At 37.1% G+C, this 20,486-nt stretch overlaps 1 protein-coding gene across 10 annotated transcripts in view; it reads right to left on the bottom strand.

Annotated features, from left to right (window-relative positions):
* The window catches only part of PMS1 (PMS1 homolog 1, mismatch repair system component), a 43,675-nt gene that overhangs the window by 16,652 nt on the left and 6,537 nt on the right, over positions 1-20,486 (bottom strand). For 5 of the 10 annotated variants that reach the window (XR_006102556.1, XM_042455529.1, XM_042455567.1 and 2 more), the window contains exons 3-5: positions 18,338-18,520; positions 17,698-17,800; positions 12,643-12,806 (exon numbers count right to left, since the gene is read on the bottom strand). Coding sequence is in view for 8 of the 10 variants with exons in the window: in XM_042455529.1 (XP_042311463.1) it covers positions 12,643-12,806; positions 17,698-17,800; positions 18,338-18,520 (450 nt within the window). In the remaining 2 variants the exon portion in view is untranslated. Of the gene's footprint in view, positions 1-863; positions 958-3,684; positions 3,817-9,015; positions 9,179-10,125; positions 10,221-12,642; positions 12,807-15,222; positions 15,307-17,697; positions 17,801-18,337; positions 18,521-20,486 lie in introns of those variants that run through there. The other 5 variants (XR_006102557.1, XM_042455579.1, XM_042455591.1 and 2 more) reach the window with 5 other exon arrangements.

Here is a 20,486-nt window from a genome sequence, read left to right as displayed (position 1 = left end):
TTTGCACTTTATTTTTAACTACTGAGTGGTCTGCCAATGTAAAATTGCAAGAGCTTCCAAGAGCAGATAGTAACTTCTTGATCTATAAATTTTAGTGATGCACTTAAAGGCTTGGCCTGGAGGGGATATGAACTAGATGTTAAACAAATTTTTCTGGGGCATGTTCAATGCTTTTTGACAAATGATGTAGATAAAATGGGAGAGGGAATGCCTTGAAACAGAGTAACGGCTGCACAATACGACATTCAGAAACGTACTGGTTGGGCCCTGTCAGGAAGTAAGAATTCTGTTTCCTAGTATTTTAAGGCACTATGTCAGAGACAGTCAACTTCCAAGGGTTCAGAATTAGAGGCCACCTTTTTACTTTCAATAGCTGTATCTCTTGACATTCTATTCCCCACAACTTGTCATTTAAATATAATTTTGCCCATCCTCCAGGCCTGCTTTGGGCCTTAAAATCCCTGTCTTTTTAAGAGAAACAGGAAGCAATTAACTGGTGACTTCTGGTTTCTTTGTCTTTTTTTAAGGTCTTTAATGACCTCAAACAGGTGTGCGGGAAATTATGTTTAAATAGAGAAAATGCAATTTCTGGAGGCCTGATTTTTACTGGGGGTGGAGGGATACTGGATGAGTCCATAGTAGGCTACTCTTTGCCAACCCTTCTAATACATAATGGTATATATAAATTAATCTGCAAAGTGTGATATGTTTTGGAATGTTAACTAAGGAGTAATGATTCTCAGCTCTACTTCTTACAGTGGTTTGCATAGCTAGAATACATATTAAAGTTCAAATCGAAACAAATTTACTTTACTACAAAGGGAAAATGCAGACAACTCGTATGTATTTTACAATATTATTACCAATGAATAGCACTCAAGTAATGGTCAACAGGGGTAGAATTTTTTCACCCACATCTGGTCCAGTCTGCATGTAATGGTTCATTCTCTCTATAGTCTAACAGAGAAGAAGTTGCTGTCATTTCTTTGGCATGTAAAGACCTTTTTATTCCAGCACCCTTTTTGGAAACTGATAGTTTTGCAAGAAAAGAACTTTTCTATACTATTTTATTATTTTAATGTTTTAAATTCTATATAGAAAGTATACTATTTACATACCTTTTAATCTGTTTTTAGCTACATGTGCATTTATTTCTATTTCTTTTTATCATGTAAGCTACTCAGAATCCAGGTTTAGAGAAAGAGCAGAGTATAAATGATAGAACAGAACAGAATATTAATTCTTATCTTGCTAAAATTATGTGCCAAATGCACTGATGTCAATTTTATTGGCATTGCTTATAAAACTCATATGATGGGGGAGCAAAAATTAAAGTTTTTACATATGGCAGACTTTGTATAAACTTGCTGAAGTTCAAATAAGGCAGCTTTACCAAAGTACTCAATTAACCTATGGCTGCAGTGATAAAAACAAAACAAAATGGCTCCAATCAAGATATATGGTTGTGCAACTGTCAACATAATGTAGGTATGTTTCACTGGCAGCAACACGGTTATTAGCTGCAACAGCATTATTTGTATCAATACATATAATGCACATTGGTAATTCACACTATTCAGGAAAGGCATCCAGGGCCACTTCATGTTCAGCAGCCAATGTAGGGCAGGGTGTGGAGTTGTACAAAACTAGTAACCATATTAACATAGTCTAATGAGTCTGTTTCCTTTTCCAAAGAAGTCATTCAGTTTTCCTCATGCAGCATCATCAAACATATATATGAACGATCAACTAGAACTCCCATTTTCCTCCTATGCAATGAGATCTTGTGTCAGTTTGAGTCTGCAGAATACGGTAATTTTTCTTCATGTGCAAAACCCTTACTGGATTGGGACAAGAGAACATCATCATCACCATCACCATTATTACATAACTTAACTTTTTTATGTTAGGTATCTTTTCCTTTTCAAAAATCATAAACAACCTATGCACATTTTTTTACAAAAGGAAATCTGGTGCAATATTATAAATTATCCTAGAAAAAAGTATCTCTTGAGATCATGAAGTCCTGTCATCTTTTAAAAATGAAAGAAACCAAGAGAATTTATCAGCTGAAATCCTCTGGCATAAACAGATTCATGGATTGGGGTGCAGATTCAATAAAATGCTAATGTTTAAACCAAATGATTACATCTAAGCTAAGATGCTTTGGATATGACTCCTATAAACATCACAGTGCTTATTTTAGGTTCAATCAGTGTGATGCCACAGAGATAAATCTTAGTTGCTGATTAATGCAAGGATGTTATTACACTGCCTGACCTCCTGAATGGTTGATACACATAGCTCTTAAAAGATCACTTCACTAAAGAAACAGTTTTAAGTGAGCTCTGGAACATGAGAACTTTCTAAATGCAAAGATTGTAAAAGCAGTGGCAGCTCATCTTTTCATTTTTAGTTTATTTTTTTGGTTGAGATTGGTAAAATTTCCAATCGGGATTTACAATTCTAAACTGACTATTTAATAAAATGACAGCATGAAAGTAACATGTTCTAAATAATGATGTTACCTGTAGGAAGTCAATTATGTAGTTTTTAAAAAAACTAAAATAAGATTGGTAACGTAGCTTTAAAAACTAAGCAACGAGTACCGTAAAGTTTATTCCTAAAATGCTGCTTGTGTGGTAATGGGATATTATGTATGTATGTATGTATGTATATTCAAAAACTAAAGTAGTAAAAAGCCTCCGATGTAGCATCTTTACAAATAATGAACATTGTTAACAAATCACCTTCAAAAACATCAGGCAACAGTTATATACTACTTTTAAAAATGATATTCGAAATTTTAAGTATGCTTAGAATGGCACTTTTGCATTTCTCTACTTCTGAGAATGACTAGATGTCCCAACAGGCTTCCTGCACCACTTGATTTATAACCTTGATTATACTCTGAAATGGAGCTATAAATGCACTCACACACCCCCATATATTTTCTAGGTCATATAAACCTGGGGCTGATGATAAGCCAAGAATGAATCTGACTCTAGGCAGTATGATGACACTGCAAAAGTATCCTATCAAAATATAGTATTACATACAGACCATCTTAGGTTTTGCCAGAGCTGACCAAATATATCTTGCCTCTTCTCTGTTTCATTGAAAAGTATGACATGAATTAAAAACTATGAGTCTTTATATTGATTTTGACAAAATATATGCTATTCAAATTAGTCAGTTTTCTTAGGATTGTCACTGGTTTGATGCAAAGCTAAAATATGGCAGCAGGAACTTCAAGAACTGGGAATAGTCAGAATGATAAAGCTTCATCAATTTTTTTTTCCTTTTCAAATAACATTTTTATAAGTGGCACTTTGTTATAAACGTCAAACATTAAAACAACATAATATGTCTAATCTCCCCCACCTCCACCTTTAAATCCAGAAGTGAATTCCCTCATTACATCTCATAGCTATTCACCTCTAAAAAGCTGTGATCATTTTATAGCAATCTCCTCTGCCTTTCTGTATTAAAGACTCCAAACTCATTATCAGAAGGTATGCCAGTTAATCAACTTTGAAATATAACTCATGCATGTATAATCTCCTAATGAATTTGTTTTATGGTGTATGATCAACTTTTTCCCCTTATTCCTAAGGGGCATTTTAATTTTCACATAGAACTTTAACCAGTGCATGAATTGACAGAAGACCAAAAAATACTTACAGTGGCCCCTGGTATCAGTTGGGGTTTGGTTCCAGGACACCCCAGGGATACCAAATCCGGTCGATGTTCAAGTCCCATTAAATACAGTGGTACAGTAAAATGGTAAAATCAAGGTTTGCTTTTTGGAATTTATATTTTTGGAGCAATATTTTCAAACTGGGGATATTTGAATCCATAGATAAAGAATCTGTGGATACAGAGGGCCAACTGCATTTAATAATAAACCAATATATCCAAAAACCATTTAAAGCTGGTTTATGCGGCTAGCTTGTCTGGAAACAATTAACTGTAATTCCAAATTATAGTTAACTGTGGCTTTGAGCCGGGTTTGCCTTCATATGCTAAGAGACCAGTACCTGGGCTTGGTGCACTTACACACTGCTCACACATATCATAACATTCTTTGTTTTGAATTAAGTACTATGATAGCCATTGAGCTAGTGCTTTTTTCTGGCTTAAATACTACTTCTTGGACAACAATACAAGTACAAAATTCTCATCTTGAGATGAGTTCCAGTAGAAAACTATCTCACACACTTTCTGCATGTAAGAAACCATCACTTCTACCCAAGATAGATTGCTTCAGGGGCCTGATCTGGCCCACAGACAGCCAGATGGCCACACTTGTTTTAAAGGATCTAACTTTAGAACCTTGTGTTTAAAAGTTAGAAGCTGATGAGGCCATGTGTAGTATGGAAAGCTAATGCCTGATGAAAAATAATACTATCATGAGGAGTTGCTTCATTCTACAGACATACGGCAAAGTACTTATAAATTCCATAGAAGACCAATTCTGTATCCTTAATAAGCAGTGGCAGCTTTTAAAAATTATTTGTTGTTTAATCAGCATGATACTTCTATAATAAATCACTTCCCAATATACTACCAATCAGTAAATTCACGTTTTATTCTTCCTCTAATTTCATGACAATCATCTCTTGCATATATCTGCCCTGCAGTTAAGAATTATCTATGTTTTTATTACATTTTCCCATTGCTAGCCTGAACAGCAGTTTCTGTCAACATTATCATGCTCAGATTTCTCCTTGCTCATCTGAACCCCTCCTCTCATAGGGGAGGTATTCTGGGGAAGCAGGTGACAGAGAGTCCTTTGGCAGAGGAGCCAACTACTGAGAGATTGCCAAAAATCTGGAGTGCATCACAGTGCAATGTAGGAGCACTGAGCCTCCACACAGCTAGTTCCAGTTGCTGGCCAATTCTAGCAGTGTCTCTCACAGAAATCTTAGCAATGTTTCAATTGATATTTTTAATAAAGAGGTCTAAACATTTGATTTAAGAAGAAACACTAACAAAGATCCATGTGCTCACTTAAACATTAAGGCCAGATGATTTAAGGTGCAATGTGCCAGGATTCCAGATACAGTGACTTTTTCCAGGTTCAAACTGTGGTGACAACAAAAGCAGACAAAATGTGTCAGCTCTGAGCACTTTATTTCTCCAGTACCTGACCTCTTTCACAGGCACTATGCTATGCCTGTGGTCCTTTTCTTCTTGCTGCCACTGTTTCCTCCAGTGTACCTGCACCAGTGTAGTATAGCAACATGATTTTAGACTAAACTATTAGCATGAGTGGCCCTTATTTTACTGGATCCTTGAAGCATTATCTTCAATTGGCATCTGCTCCCTTTTACATCATTTCAAAACACTTGAGATACTCAAGTCTACATATTCTTTGTAATGTGTGAATATGTCCTATAAGACCAGAATTCTAACGTTTCAACAAGTATTACAAAGAGCACTTTGCATAAGCAAACAGCTGATAGAACATTTCTACTATAAGTGCTAATCTATTTTTTGAAAAATATGTTGGATGAAAAACTAGATGACTTAAGAAACTGATACTAGGATATAGAACATTTTTAGATGAATATTTTGCATTCAACCTGTTTGGGTGGGAATACTGTTGCATCAAATATTTAATAGCTGAGAGACAGTAAGATCACTTGAGATCTCAGTGATCTCAAGTTGTTTCCTGGTGATAGGTATCCATCTCTCTGGGGCGAAACAGACGGGTGGTTTGGAATGGCCTCTGGCCATTCCAGGCATGATCAGCCCCAGATCGGCTTGGGACCTTCTGAAGCAGGCCACCATTGTGGTCCCAAATGAGCTGTTGTCAAGGAGCAGTTTTTTTGCCACTCCTTTTGCCAGTGGTTTCCAGCCACCTGAGGTGGCCTCAGAGCGACCTCAGGCTGCATCAGAGGCATGTGTTATCTGCACGCCATGCTTCTGAAGCATCCAGAAGCTGCTCTTTTTGCCCATCTGTTTTTGGGCCTCTCTCACACTCTAATCAATCAAAATTTTCTAGTTATAATACCGCCAATGAGAACCTATACAGAAGAACAGTGCAAGGCTGAAGCTGTCTATTCAGTGTCTGTTATACTACATCCTGAAGAGGAAGGGCTAGTTACACATGCATATAGCTCAGAGAGCTCACACTGTTCTTCTACTGTGCTCTCATTCTGCGGCTGGGCTGCTACTAATTCCAACACATTCCTGATCCACAGGCAGTATGTTACTATCCTTATTCACACCCAGTCATTATTTGTTTCTGCTCTACTAGTCTTAGGATGAAGCACTTCCTCCTGTTTTCTATGACAGACAAGTCAGACAACAAATAGAGGTGAAGTCATCGAGCTTCTCACTATCAATCCTGTATCAGAAATTTTCACTCTATTGCAAGACTATCGATCTTCTTGTTGTCATATTCGGAGGGAAGGAGGGTTACAGCTGAGTGCCAGAGTACATGGTTTCCATTCAAAATAACCTGGTATCAAATAGGGAGACCGTATAAGAACTCTCACGCAGCCTTCATCCTGCCAGATTAAATGTCTGATTCTGAAAAAGGCAATTAAGGGGCTTCCACAGGGACTAAAAGAAATTACCTTGCCCCAGTATGAAAACTACCTGTGCAGACAACACACAAGGCCAAAACAGGAGGAAAAGAGAATCAAGCCACACTCCAGGGCTAAACACCAGAACAAAAACTATACCAGTTTGCTCTGTTCCAAGATAGAAAGTGTGAATTATCACACCAAGGTGTGGACTGCAGAAACAGGGGAAGGATCGGGTGGCTATCAGAAGCTATCAGCAGGCCAGATGAGCAGCAGGTGCCATTAGTAGTCATAAATTTTTTTAAGCCACCTGCAATCGCACAAGTGCACAAAGTAAAATGAGGATAATACAGTACCATCAATACAAAGAATTTAATAAAAACATTAACAAACTGTCTGGTCCAACAAGGGGCCATGGGGAGAATGGGGAGAAAGAGAGTATGTATGGAGGGGGGGGCTCCACAACTGTACTGTATGAATGTGACACTGGCCATACCAATGTGCTGTATGGTCAGCTGACTGATCATGAAATCTAGCAGCCAGTCCAATGGGCTGGTGGCTGGACAGAATGAGGGAGGCACATGGCAGCTGATGGCAGTGTGTCCATGTGCTTGTGAGCATACATTTGGGGAAGAACAGAAAAATAATAATGGTGTGGTGCAGTTTTAGCATTAAATGGGACGAGTGTGAACTGTGTGTCAGTTGTTGGCCTGTTGTGGGAGCAGGCGGTGCAGTCAGCAGGTTTCCCCTGTGAATCAGGAAACACTGAGAGTAAACCAGTTTTTCCCCTCCATCTGTTCCCAGCTTAAGTTTAATCAGTTTCAACTTTAAGAGATACTGCTGCCAACATATTTCCTTTAGGTGCTTCACTCCCTTTCTTTACTTGCTCATTTTCCTTTTCTATTGTTTCCAACACCTATGTTGATGCCACTATAGAGTACAGGGGTAAATATGCTAGACCAGATTGCCCTGTCTTTGCTGATCAATGTTTTTTTTGATGCCCATTATCTCATCAGACTAAATTACCCATGATCCTGTTGATAGCAGATTAAATTCAGTGATGTCAGTCCTGCAAATGATAGATTTTGCATTCTCCTTACACCCTTCCTTTCTACACATCATCCAAAATCTGTTCCAGTAGACGGGAGGGTCTCTCCCAAACTGAACTTGAGAGCAAAGGTGGGGAGAGGAAAGGGAAGTCCCTTCTTGCGCAATGTTACCCAATGACAAAACCCAATGATCATAATTTACTACACAAATCTTGAGTCCACCTACCATATTGTTAAAATAAGAATGCTCTAACCCAGTAATACACAGTAAAATGCATAAATAAAGTGAATAAACACTTTATTCTCAAGTAATAGAAGCAAAAAGCTGGCAACATATTTTGTGCCCTCCAGCCTCCTAATGGTTCATTTCTTTTCCAGATGGTGCTTTATTGCTGTATAAGAGTGGATAGGGACAGATGACAGCTCATTATCACTCTGAGGTTGCCTCTGAGACTGCTAGCACTTCTTAGGTAGTGGCACAATCTAGCCATCTCAGTTATCTACAGTACTATTTCTAAAGTGATACAAATAGCTGGAACAGAATTATTAATTAGCGCTTGTGTTATGTGCACTATATATAGCTTTTCTATCAGCAGATTTTGGAATTCTGCAAACAGCAGATCTAGATGTACATAAATGTTTCCCCAGGGATATTGAAGATTTTAAAATAGCAAAGAATTTGAAGCTGCGTTTATAGAGCACCAGTGACGGAGCTCAGATTCCAAGGAGGAGTTTCCTTTACAGGGTAAAAATTAGCTTAGGTTTCCAGGTGGCCAAAATGTGGTAGGCTAAAAACTTTTGACATTCTTTAAAAGGCAAGATATAAACACCTAGTACTCCCTACTTTCTCTGACCCACAGATCATAACTTTAAATAAACTGAACAAATACTGTCGTAAATTATTTCCATTCAATCAACTCATTATTCAATCTGCTTTCAAGGAACATGGTGACGAAAGAGGAAAAATACCTCTTTCTAACATAACCATACTGGCAGGAGGATCAACATTATCAGTATTCAAAGAACGTCTTGGCAGGATAAACCTTCATAAAAAGATGACACACAAGCTAATCCAAGTTGTCAAAATAGCAATAGTCTATCAAGAGTGATCTGGTAACTAAGCCATTATTTATTGCTAATGCAAATCAAAACATTACAAGTAATAGAAAAACCTCAAATACATATCTAAATGTATGTTTATGTTTGATTAGGAAAACAAATTTAGAGTGGAATCTAGTAATAACAGTTGGTGGGAAATCTACTAAAAAGACAGTTTTCATTCACTAAGTCAAGAAATAACACCCCCCCCTCCCAATATGAAACTATGAAGTGCTATGTGTTTCTAAAGAACAAAAGGCAATTTAATTGCTTTTGGCAGCTTTTTTTTTAACTAACTGCCTCAAACTTGAACAGGCAATACATATCCTTACCTCCTTTTTCTATCACATGCCATTCCAGCTTTAATTCTTTTTCATGCCATTTAAACAGAGGCACATATTGTACTCCATCTGGACAGGCAAGCTCTTAGGAAACTGGAGCTGTGGCCCCTGCTCTTGTTCCCTGTATGGCCCAGAATGAGGTCAAGGTTTTTTTCTGTTTTTAAAAATAAATTGTAACCTGAACACCACAGCAAGAAACACCTCTGGCACAAAATTCCCCCAATTTTTTTTTCTTTCCCAAATAATTGGTAGAAAATACTTTACTTAAAAATTAATTATGATTTCATTCCTTTTCATCATTTTTCTTACTTTCCTGGAATGCAGGTTGAGGGGAGTGGAAAGAAAGCAAAAGAAAGCAAGATCTCTCATCTCAATTTCCTTTTTTACCTTTCTTTGATGGCACTTGGACTTTCTAAGCTGAATATGGAAAAACTGAAATTTTAGATTCTGTATGTTTCTGGACATGACCATTAAACAACTTTAAACAATACTTGCTGATCTACCACTTCTGCTCAATCTGACACCAGTATTGCTGCACAGCATTCAAGGACATGGCCCAAAAGAATGTGATGTCTCACTCATAAGGTACAATTCAAGGTCTTCAGGTTTGTGCTTTGACCTCACTACCAATTATGTGCAGGAAATGTTTAGTCAGCTGGCTACATAATCAATGGCATTCATGCCTGAACCTTGGACAGAGAGAATTATAAGATCACCTCACATGAAGGCATGGTTGGCTTCCAACCTGCTGGTAAACTGTATGGTGTGTGCACTGATTTAGTAATATGAGAACACACCCTAATCCAGCAATTCAGGAGTATTAAAACTAAAGGAACACTACACAGGTTTTGAGAACCAACATGGTAGCAAATGAACCCTCTGCCATAAAGGAACTCACAATTAAAGCAATCTTAACACATGGCCATCCAGCCTCTGTTTAAAGACCTCCAAAGAAGGAGACTCCACCACAATCTCCCAGGGAGTGTGTTCCACTGTTGAACAGTTCTTGCTGTCAGGAAGTTCCTCCTAATGTTGAAGTAGAATCTCTTTTCCTGCAGGTTCCATCCACTGCTCCATGAGCTAGTTTCTGGAGCAGCAGAAATCAAGCTGATTGAGGCTGATTGCTTTCTGTTATGCTATGGCTAATGAGCGACCTCTTGTGTTGAGAAGTCTCAAAAATTATGCCGTCATAAAGCCTGTCAAAAAGATGCAGATTAACAGGTTTTGTGCAGTGACTTTTGAATTTATCTGCATGTAGATCTAAATTCAAATGCTTGTCTTTTCCTCAGACTCAGTTACCTTTTCTTTAAATTGTTGCTTGCAACAATCAATGAACTTTCTTATTCTTATCTTACTTTCAAGACTTCCAGTAATTAGAAACATAGCAACACAGACAAGTTATAGACAGTTTCTGCTGCACCTCTGATTTCCAAGGAACATGAAATTTTGAATAAACAGCAGAAGGCTTAGACTATATTTAATATCCCCTGGTTTATCTTCAGCTGAAAATAGTGTCAGTGGACAGAAACAGATTCCCACAGTGCTGTCTATTTGTGCAAATAACATATACTTTTCTGATCCTGCCCCTTCTCCCACAACCCTAATAGCTACTTGTTTGTCCTTCAGGGAAAACTCTCATGGGCTATCTCTTTCACATAATGAATTAATTGGTATCACAACACTATGCAGTCAATAAAATCATACTAGTTGCAAAAAACAGCAAAAGACATCCGTGTAAATGACAAAATTGACATTTTCACAACCGGCCATTTTATGCACACACTCCAAGTTATTTCTATTCAACTGTAAGATCACTTTGGTTCTCCATAGATGAGTAGGATAATACTGCAGTGTAAAATTAGTTCTATGCAATTCAAACAATAAGAACATTATGCTTCAAGGACTAAAATATAAAGCAATATACAATACAAACATTTAAAAATAGTTTCTAATGGTGTCATTTGTTTAGCTTATGGATGCCTACTCTGGACTATACACAGGCAGTAGTGGGGGGAGAAAATCTAGCATAGTTACCATTTGAAGAACCAAATAATAAGACAAGAACAGAACTTGTAACTTGCCATCCAATTAAGCAAAATGAATGAGGTACTGTGCATTAAGGCCCTTACTGTTTCATACTTTATCTGCACATAGAAAGAAAGGTGCAGCAATCTTATACTGAAAATCATTTTTATTAAGTAATTAATTTTTAATTAAAAATTTCACTCAGTTTTTTTTTTGCAAAGTAAAAATACACTGTAAGGTTCTCCGTTACACATCGTAATGTTCTAGCATTATAGCAATAAAGTGTAAGGAGATTTTTCAAAAAGAAAAATCATTACACATAAATTTCAACAAAAGTAGACCAATATCTGACAATAAGTGCATTTGTAAATTGTGTCAACATATTACTGTGTTGAGTATTGCAAACATTACTAAGTCTTCTGTCCATTGGATCACAAAGTGGGAAAATGTTATCTTTTCAATATTGGAGTGTTTTTTAGCAGTTAAGGGGAACCTGAGGCTTTACTATAATCTCCCAACCCCCACCTCAAGCAAAACTTTGCAAGTGTGAATCCTCAATTTGCACATAAAATGCCTAATCTAATCCACACTCTATTCAAGGGGCAAAAGTAAGCCTTTCAAGAATACACAGGAACCCTATTTGTTAGAGATGCACAGGGAAGAGTACAAATACAGGGGGGAAAAAACACAGCTTGGAATATTTAAAAGAATAGGAAAGGTAACAATTCTAATTAGTTAACAGGAAAACACTATTATCCTCTCTATGAGTTAAACTGCCTCTTAATGTTAATTATACTAAACACACACCATGAAGATAAGCATATAAAAATATAATCTATACCAAAAAGTCAATACGCACAGAATACTACCAGTACTGTATATACCACCACAAAAAAAAAAAAAAAATTCAGTTCTTTTTGGTACAGCTTATGCTTTATGTATGTTTATCTTCTGCTATATAATATGTATTTTTGACATTCTTAATTTTTTGTACTGTTTGTAGATATTATTTTAATTTCATTTTATCACTATACAGTCCAACTCCTGTAACTGCAAAAACTGTAACTGTGGTGTGATTTGCCCATGTCCAGAAAAAAAAGTCTCTCTGGGTATTGAGAGGTCCTCCAAAGCGATTCTACAATCAACTTCTACTGGAAATATAGTGTTTGTTAACCACTGTTTCCACTTATCCGCAGTAACTATAGGAATGGATCCCCCCCATAGAGGGGAGACTGTATTTCATTACATCCTACCCAAGAATTTTCACATTAGCTATAATTTTTTTATTTTTGTTCTTTGTATCTTACATCATGACCTTTCCCTTTTCTTCTTGTTGCTGTTAATAATATACACCTGTATTATTCAGCCCATCCATAGATACAATTATCCCGAATTCACAGAAGTGCTGTAACAAGTGAAAACTTTTAATGCTAAAATCTCATTGAAATCAGTGTAAGTTCACAGCAACTAATTTTAAGAGGACTTTAGTGTAACTTTCTTTGGATGAATCACATAAATAAGACTTTACGTATGACAACTCTGGTTTAACTATTAATGCCATTTTAGTAATTTTGAAGTCAAGGTGTTTGTTACCTTGTTGTGTGTAAACACGATCCTTAGTTCTGGTTTTATAATGCCATATGCCATCAGAAGTTTTTGAATTTTTTTGAGTTCTTCCTTGCATTTCTTATCTGTTGAATAAAACTGCTTTCTTACAGGCAAATTCTTGAACAACTTCAGAACTATTACAGTTGTACCTACAAGAAATGGAAGGAGGAAAACCAGAGAATAAGGTTAACTGTGCACAAAATACTGAGTGCTTTTGCTTTTGCCAGTATAAGCTATTCTCCTGAAGTGGTGCCTATAATTGTATTTGAGCTGAGCATGCATCTGAGAAGAGCATACACAATGTAAAAATGAACATTTAATTGTAAAAGCTTAACTGAATCTTAGACCACTGTGTGCACTGGTCTTTGAATATAATTATAGACAAAATTAAATTACTTTATCAAGTTTTACAATACAAACCTAATTAGAAGTAAATCCCACTGACTTCAATGGAATTTTCTTCCAGAGATGCATGTATAGGATTGCCCTTTTAACCTTGTATATATATTCTACTCACAGCTTTGCTATTAACAGCAAGCAATAGTACTGTTGACAACCTGGTGAGGCTACTTAGCTAACCTAAGTTTTACTAGATTAAATGTTTTATAATACATGAAGAAGTAACAGAAAACAAAAATCTTTCTAGTGCACCATCTTTCTCTCATTATAGTACTCCTTCCAACTCATGAAGCTTAGGAGATAAAAATGGAGACATTAACCCAACTGGCTACGCTACAAGGAAATGCAAAATAGTGACCAATCTGACTGGAAATCTAAAAATGTCCTGATTTGACTGAAAGATATTTTGTGTCATATAAAGTCAAAGCACTCAATTTTTGCAAATTGCTGCCTCGCTATTCAAGCCCCCCCTCTCCCCAATGTGCAAGAGCAAGTTCTGTATGCAAAGCTGGAAAGCCTTGTTGCATTTAACCTCACACATCCTAAAATCTAAGCTCTCTATTTTTTGTTAGCTAACTAAAAGATGAATGTAAGTTGACATCAGAAATCCATGGCAAAGCCAAATATAATAGAAACAGCTAAGAACTGAATGTATAAAAACTGCAAGACTCAGCATTACATGTATTAACAATAAAAACAAGTGTTAAATGGCACTTAAAGATCAATATTTTTTATTATAGAATGACTTATTGCATACTATAGCCCACATCATCAGGTCTATAGAGTGCTAGTCAGGATTTCGTAATAGAGAGAAAGCATAATTGGAGTAGGATTGTAGACAGGAAAAACAGAGAAACATACAAGACAGACAATCATGACAATTATATTCGGTTGCTGATAAATAAATTTGTTAATAAAACTATTGCTGGTATCAGAAAAGGGAACTTTATTAATGGATTTAGTATGACAGACTCAGGCCGGGTACAGACCGGCATGAAAAGCTGGCTTCCAGCTGACTTAAATGCATGGTGTACATACAATGCATGCTCCCAAAATGTCTGGAAGCTGACTTCATGCTGTCAGCATGGCAGCCGGCTTTAGGGTGCTCCAGTGGCACAGCATTTAGACACGGCATGCTGCTGGAGCGACATAAAGCTGCAGCAGCATGGAAAAAGTCAGATTTTTGCTGGCTCAAAAAGGAGTGGCATTTTGCCACTTCTTTTTGAGCCAGCAAAATGCTGGATTGGGGCTGTGACGCACGATTGCCGTGGCCCTAATCCAGCTTTCTCGGGGTCAGTCTGTTTCACCCCTAAGATAACTACAACCCTTTTAAAAATGACACTAACAGTTCACTCTTGTGCAACCTACTCAGATCAATAGGTAATTGTGTGTAGGATTATAGCCTAATGTAGTACTGTATTATTTTACAGTAAGGAATACTTTTTATATTGAAAGGCTACAAAGACACTCAAATGAAGAGGATCTGAAGTATACTTATTTTCATAATCAGCAATCAACTTAAAGACTAATCCTTGCGCTTGCTGTGACAGAAGAAAGGTGTTAAGAGATGGGGCACAGCATTTGCAGGATGTTATATAAGTGACTTTACACTTGAAGTGCAAACAGATCTGACTGCACAAATGGTTATGATCAGGGTGATCACATATTTACAAGCAAAATGAAACAGGCACTATCACATTTAACAAGAAAATTCTTAAGATTTAACTGCTCTGGTAATATATTTTATGAAGTACATGTTGTACCAGCTAAAAAGCTCTACCATTTATAGCTGTAGAAGAATATCGATTCATTTATTTTTATTTATTTATATTTAAAATAGCTACTGCAGAGATCAGCAACATGCATCCTGTGGATCACATGTGGCCCATAGAGCAGATACAGATCTATTTTAAAAAGGAAAGACTGTGGACTTTAAAATGACCACTTACATTGAACAAAACTCAAGAAGGGGACCCGCAACACAATTCAAAGCTGTGAGATGAATTGTTTGATTTTGCTTTATTGTTGTGGTATGTTTTGTATAGTTGTTTACTTATAATTCTTTAAAAATAAATGGATAAAAGAAAAAAAGGAAAGACTGTATTTCTGAAGGACTCCAGTAAATGATATTCTTCTTTAAAACAAGCCCCTTTCTCCCACACATACCTCGTTCTGCTCAAAAAATGCCTTTTAATGTTTCCTTCAGCAGAATCTCAGTAGGACAGAAAACTGTCCCACAGTGCCATTAACTTAGGTCTTCCTGCAAATAAATAAAAGCTGTTTTCCTTCAGAGTTTAGGTTCATTTCCTGATATTTTTGGTTCAAATAAAAGTACTTTCAACTGGAAATAACAGCAAATTTTTTAAAATGTGCTGATTCCCCCTTTTTTGTCCAAAAAAAAGAGGGCAACTCCAACCAAACGTGAACATATGTTAATTTAGTTTCTCTCTCTCTCTCTCTCTCTCTCAATTGTGATGTTATTCAACTGCTAGCTTCTGGAAGGTAACTGAGCTTTGCAACCATCTTTAAATCCATTGAGTCATTTTCTAGGAAATACTGAAGAACCTTCTGAAAAGAAATATTAACTTGTACCAAAGGCAGCCAGGTTGGGCAGAAAGTCTGTTGCACTGCCAGAAAGAAACTCTAGCAGAAGGTGCACGTCTGTCCTAGGGGCCACAGTAAAGCAGCATAAAGCTCTACTAGCATCTATTAGGATGTGGGTTTCCCCCATTCCCAAACTGAGCATTCTGGGAGTAAGTGCGCCTTGGATCTCCTGAATTCACAGCACCCTTTCTCCCCTGAATTAATTACCACACCATGCCCATTCCACATATCTTCTGTGGTACAACTTACATATATACACTTTTAGGACTGCTCTGTCAGTCATCAGTTAATGCACCACCAAACCCAAATTCTCCAACCAAACCTCAAAACCATATATTAAATTCTCTCAAAATGAAAATGAAGGTTTGATTCACTAGTTATTACAATAAAGAGGTTACTAATGAAATAATAAAGACAAGGCATGCCTGCATTTGTGCAGACATAGCTTCCAGAATCATGCCAATACAGTACTGCATTTTTTAAAAATCTGCAAGATCACAAAGGTTCTTCTTCTATCTTGAAACCAGCCTGAAAGGTCAAGAACACAAAATTGTTCCTTGCCTTTTCCAGTGTCATTTCCTCTTCCCTTTAATGTGTTTGTCACGTACCAAAGCCAAATTCAGTTATGAGAAGTGACTCTTTACCATTTTCTTTATATGCTTAATTCAAATTCTTTTAATCGCAACTTTGGGAAGTAACACTATGCCAAAATTTGATCCCGCACTCTCAAACACTTTAGTTGTTTGTGTTGGATGTACAAACTATTTTAAGAAAAAAGTTATACAGGAAAAAGAAATTAAGCCTCTTCTGAACTTTATGAAAGTGTTACTTAAATGCAAACAACACTAAAAGAAAAGAAAAAAACAAAACAAAACCCTAAACACCATGTCATGACATCATGGGTTTGGGATCCAATGTGTAAGCAGAGAATCCAGTTATGCTGTATCATCCAAAATTTAATTTCACATTTCTAAATTTTACCTAAATCTTGTTAATGTAATTTTCTTTATTCTATTAGATTGGGAACATCTGGAACCTTATAGAGGCCACATACCTTATCGTTACTGCAGCAAAAATACAACACAGACTATTAAAAGAAGCATTTTCCATTTAAAATGTGTGAGTAAAGTGCTCCCTGTTTCACAGGGAATTATCTTTAAAACAAAATGTGCATTTCCTAGAAGTTTGTTTTTAAAACAGGAGATGACTACTTACAACAAAACTCAGTTTTAAAAATTTCTAGAGGCATGAGCGGACAGGCCAGATAGTACGGGCCAGGGCTGTGGTATCCTGCCCCTGGGTCCAATCTGGGTCAGTTTCTGGGCCAGCATGATGACAGGCAGATGTTTACATGCCCACCCACCACGTCAGGGACCCACTGCCACTGTGGTCTCTATACCAGTCACCACTGTTGCGTCTGTCCTGAAGGCCCTTGATGTTTCTATAAGGGCAGAAACAGGGCACCAGGCTACACCCATGTGGCAGGCAGGCACTCCCTTCCAATGTCAGAGGCTGTGGTGGGGGCCTCTGGGACAAATTTGACAGTGGCAGTAGGTATGGATATGTGGGGTTGGCTGGTCTGCCAGATGTTGCTGTGAAGTTTCCTGGAAAAATTGTGCGAAACAGATGGTCTTTTTGGACCAGATTAAGGTCCCTTTGGACTCGGATCAGACCAGGACCACCAGACCAGCATCCAAACTAGCTAATCCCAGTCTGGGATTAATGGCCCTCATCATTCAGACAGGAGAACATGAGCCTGTGCATACAAATACACGTAAGGACTAATTTTACTAAAAACAGTGGGATAAATATGTGCTTAACATGAATAGGATTGTACTATATCTATCATTCAGAATACAGAAACTGAAGGCTCAGTGTTGATTTTTAAAAACTAAATTGACCCATTTCTGTGTTTTGAAAATCACAACTTTTGTTATCTATTACATTTTAAAATGTCATCCGAGACAGTTAGTCAATAACATACTCCTTGATTGGTATTCGTAAATCAGAAGCAAAATAAATGTTGTAAATCCATACCTTGTCCAAGATGAGATGGCTTCTGAGAAATTATGTGACCACTTTTATCCAAAATATACTGGGTACTAAAATCTTCATCTGCTGTTTTTGTTGTGATCAGAACCTAACAATAAAAAGCATGATGTCAAGTGTCAGGCACCTTTTGTTCCGTAGTAGTCTGCTGCAGCTGTGATAACTAGGCATGATGGTGTAAATTCCCTTCAGGATCCGAAGACGAATGACCCCACCTGTAGTTTTCAGTCTCACTGAGAATGGTAGAAGCACAAGGTAACCCTCTTTTGTTCTATTTATGGTGGGCTATTTAGCCTCGCCTGTCACAGAGCTCTGGTGCTAACCAAATTACAAATCCCAGGATTCTTAGGATAGAGTCATGGCAGTTAAAGTGGTGTCAAACTGCTTTAAATCCACAGTCTGGATACATAACATGCCAAACAGAGAACTAGATGTTGAGCAAAGGCATTACTAACAGTATATCTCTTATGGAAGCCACACTGTAACTTCTGGGATTACTTTCCATCAATCTATGGTGTATGTTAAATTACTGTCACACCTGTCACAATGAATGATTTTCCCTGAATTACCTGCACTGATATTGCAACCACATTTTGCAACCAACAGAAAAATTACATTGGTCCTTTACCTCTGATGTGGAACAAATTGAGGCCAAAGCTTCACCACGAAAACCATATGTTATCAAGCTTTCAAGGTCTTCAGAAGAGCTTATTTTTGAGGTGTAGTGTTTCATTGCCATGACAGGGATATCAGCTGCCCTGATCCCATCGCCATTATCTCGCACCTCTATCTTATCAAAACCATAGTTTTCCTATTTTAAAAACACAGAATAAAATATTATCAGTTACAGAAAGACCAAGACTACAAAGCTTTACCATGTTTACCTCAACACTGTTCAGTACAGAGGTCTATTTCAGTAAACCTCTTTGTGGGCTAAGGATACTGCATAATATATCCTCAGTCTTACAGACAAATGTATGCTGTGCTGAAAAACTAGCAACTCAGCTAAATGATATGGCATTAAAACTGAAAAAAATCTGAATCAAATCAAATACTACCACATCTACTAAACGTTCATTTCAGGAGTGCCTCACCAACAAAGAAAAGGTTTAGTACAGTAAAAATGCAATAGTTTGAATGAGGATGCTATATGGTGGTAATATGGGATAAGGAAAAGAAGAGAAACAAACTACCAAAGTCTTACTGGATCAGATCAAAGCCTATCTTGTCTATCATCCTGGTTATATGAAACAAAATTCCAAGCTATAGTAAGTATCCCTTATCCATAATTCCAAAATCCAAACTACTCCAAATTCCAAAATTGTCTACATGGGTGGCTTAGATAGTGACACCTTTGCTTTCTGCACTGCCTGCACTGATACAGCACTTGTAATACATTTTACAAGCACACAAAAATCTGAAATTATATTGGCACTTTACCTGTGATTTGGAATGAACTGAGGCTAAAGGCCTCACCATGAAAATCGTATTTTGTTGTTTTCAAGGACTTCAAAGAGCTCAGTGTACACAAACTTTGTTTCGTGCACAAAATTATTTAAAAATACCTTCAGGCTAAGTATATAAGGTGTATATAAAACATAAATGCATTTTGTATTTAGGGTGGGTCCCATCTCCAAGATACCTCATTAAGTATATGTAAACATTCTGAAATCTGGAAAAATCCAAAACACTTCTCCCCCAAGTATTTTGGATAAGGGACACTCAAGCTGTATATGAAGTTGATTTGTTTCAACAAACCATAATTAAGATTAGAACATTTTTGGCTTTACCATAAATTGCTGTTCAACATGTAACTGAAGTCCAAGTTTCCAATTTCTTTGTAGTTGTGCTAAAAGAGGAAATGGGGAGCACGTGAACTTGCTCCTTACTATATTGTAAGTCTGAACCATAGTTAGAATTACATACAAATTCAGGTTGTATCATGTTGCTTATCTCATTTTTAAATATGCAGAAACAGACCATTTAACTGATGCAAAACAAATTCAAATCACAGTGAAACAAGCCGAACTGAAACAAGGGCAGTTTTTTGTTTGTTTGTTTATGCCTTTTTTTAGGGATACTTTTATCACTGAATACAGAAATCTTCAAATACTTCTCACCTGAAATAATTACTTTTGTTCTAAACTGAATTTTGCTCTCTCCCTTCAAAAGAAATGGTCTAAGACGTTTTTATTTTATTATTATTACAGTCCAGACGAAAACACATTTACTCACCAGAAACTCTCACTGATTTTAATTGAGCTTTCTTCTAAGTATGCTTAACACCAGGATAGTTCCTATGCTTTGTACTGTAGACTATAATGGCACCCACTCATACTTGTAGCATTCTATCCTGCATGTCATTCTACCCAGTATGTAGTTGAAAAAATATGGTAAATGTTCTGTAAACAACAGACTGTGGCATCCTCTGCTGGCCAGAATAAAGATCTGCACTCTCCATCCTCAACCAAAATCATCTGATTTGGCTTCCACAAGCCCTGAATTCAGTGCAAAATTGGTAATTGAATATAGATGAGAGACTCGGCAGATAGGAAACTCTTCTCCCACCACTGTTGCATCTCTTAGACTCAACCATGCTCCTTAGTGCTTTCCGAATTAGCAATTTAACAAAAGCCCTCTTAAGTAACTTGCTCCATCTGATTTTGTCTCTTCTCAAGGACATCCTACAACCCTTCTATACCCTTCTGTGGAGATGGAGAGAAGAAAAGCAGGGGCACCACCAGCCCTCTTCAGGCAGCTCATTGGGTTTGCATCTC

Source organism: Sceloporus undulatus, chromosome 1 (assembly GCF_019175285.1).
Source record: "Sceloporus undulatus isolate JIND9_A2432 ecotype Alabama chromosome 1, SceUnd_v1.1, whole genome shotgun sequence".
Classification (NCBI taxonomy): Eukaryota; Metazoa; Chordata; class Lepidosauria; order Squamata; family Phrynosomatidae; genus Sceloporus; species Sceloporus undulatus.
The sequence above is the reverse complement of the archived record's forward strand: the minus strand, read 5'-3'. Positions and strand labels throughout refer to the sequence as shown.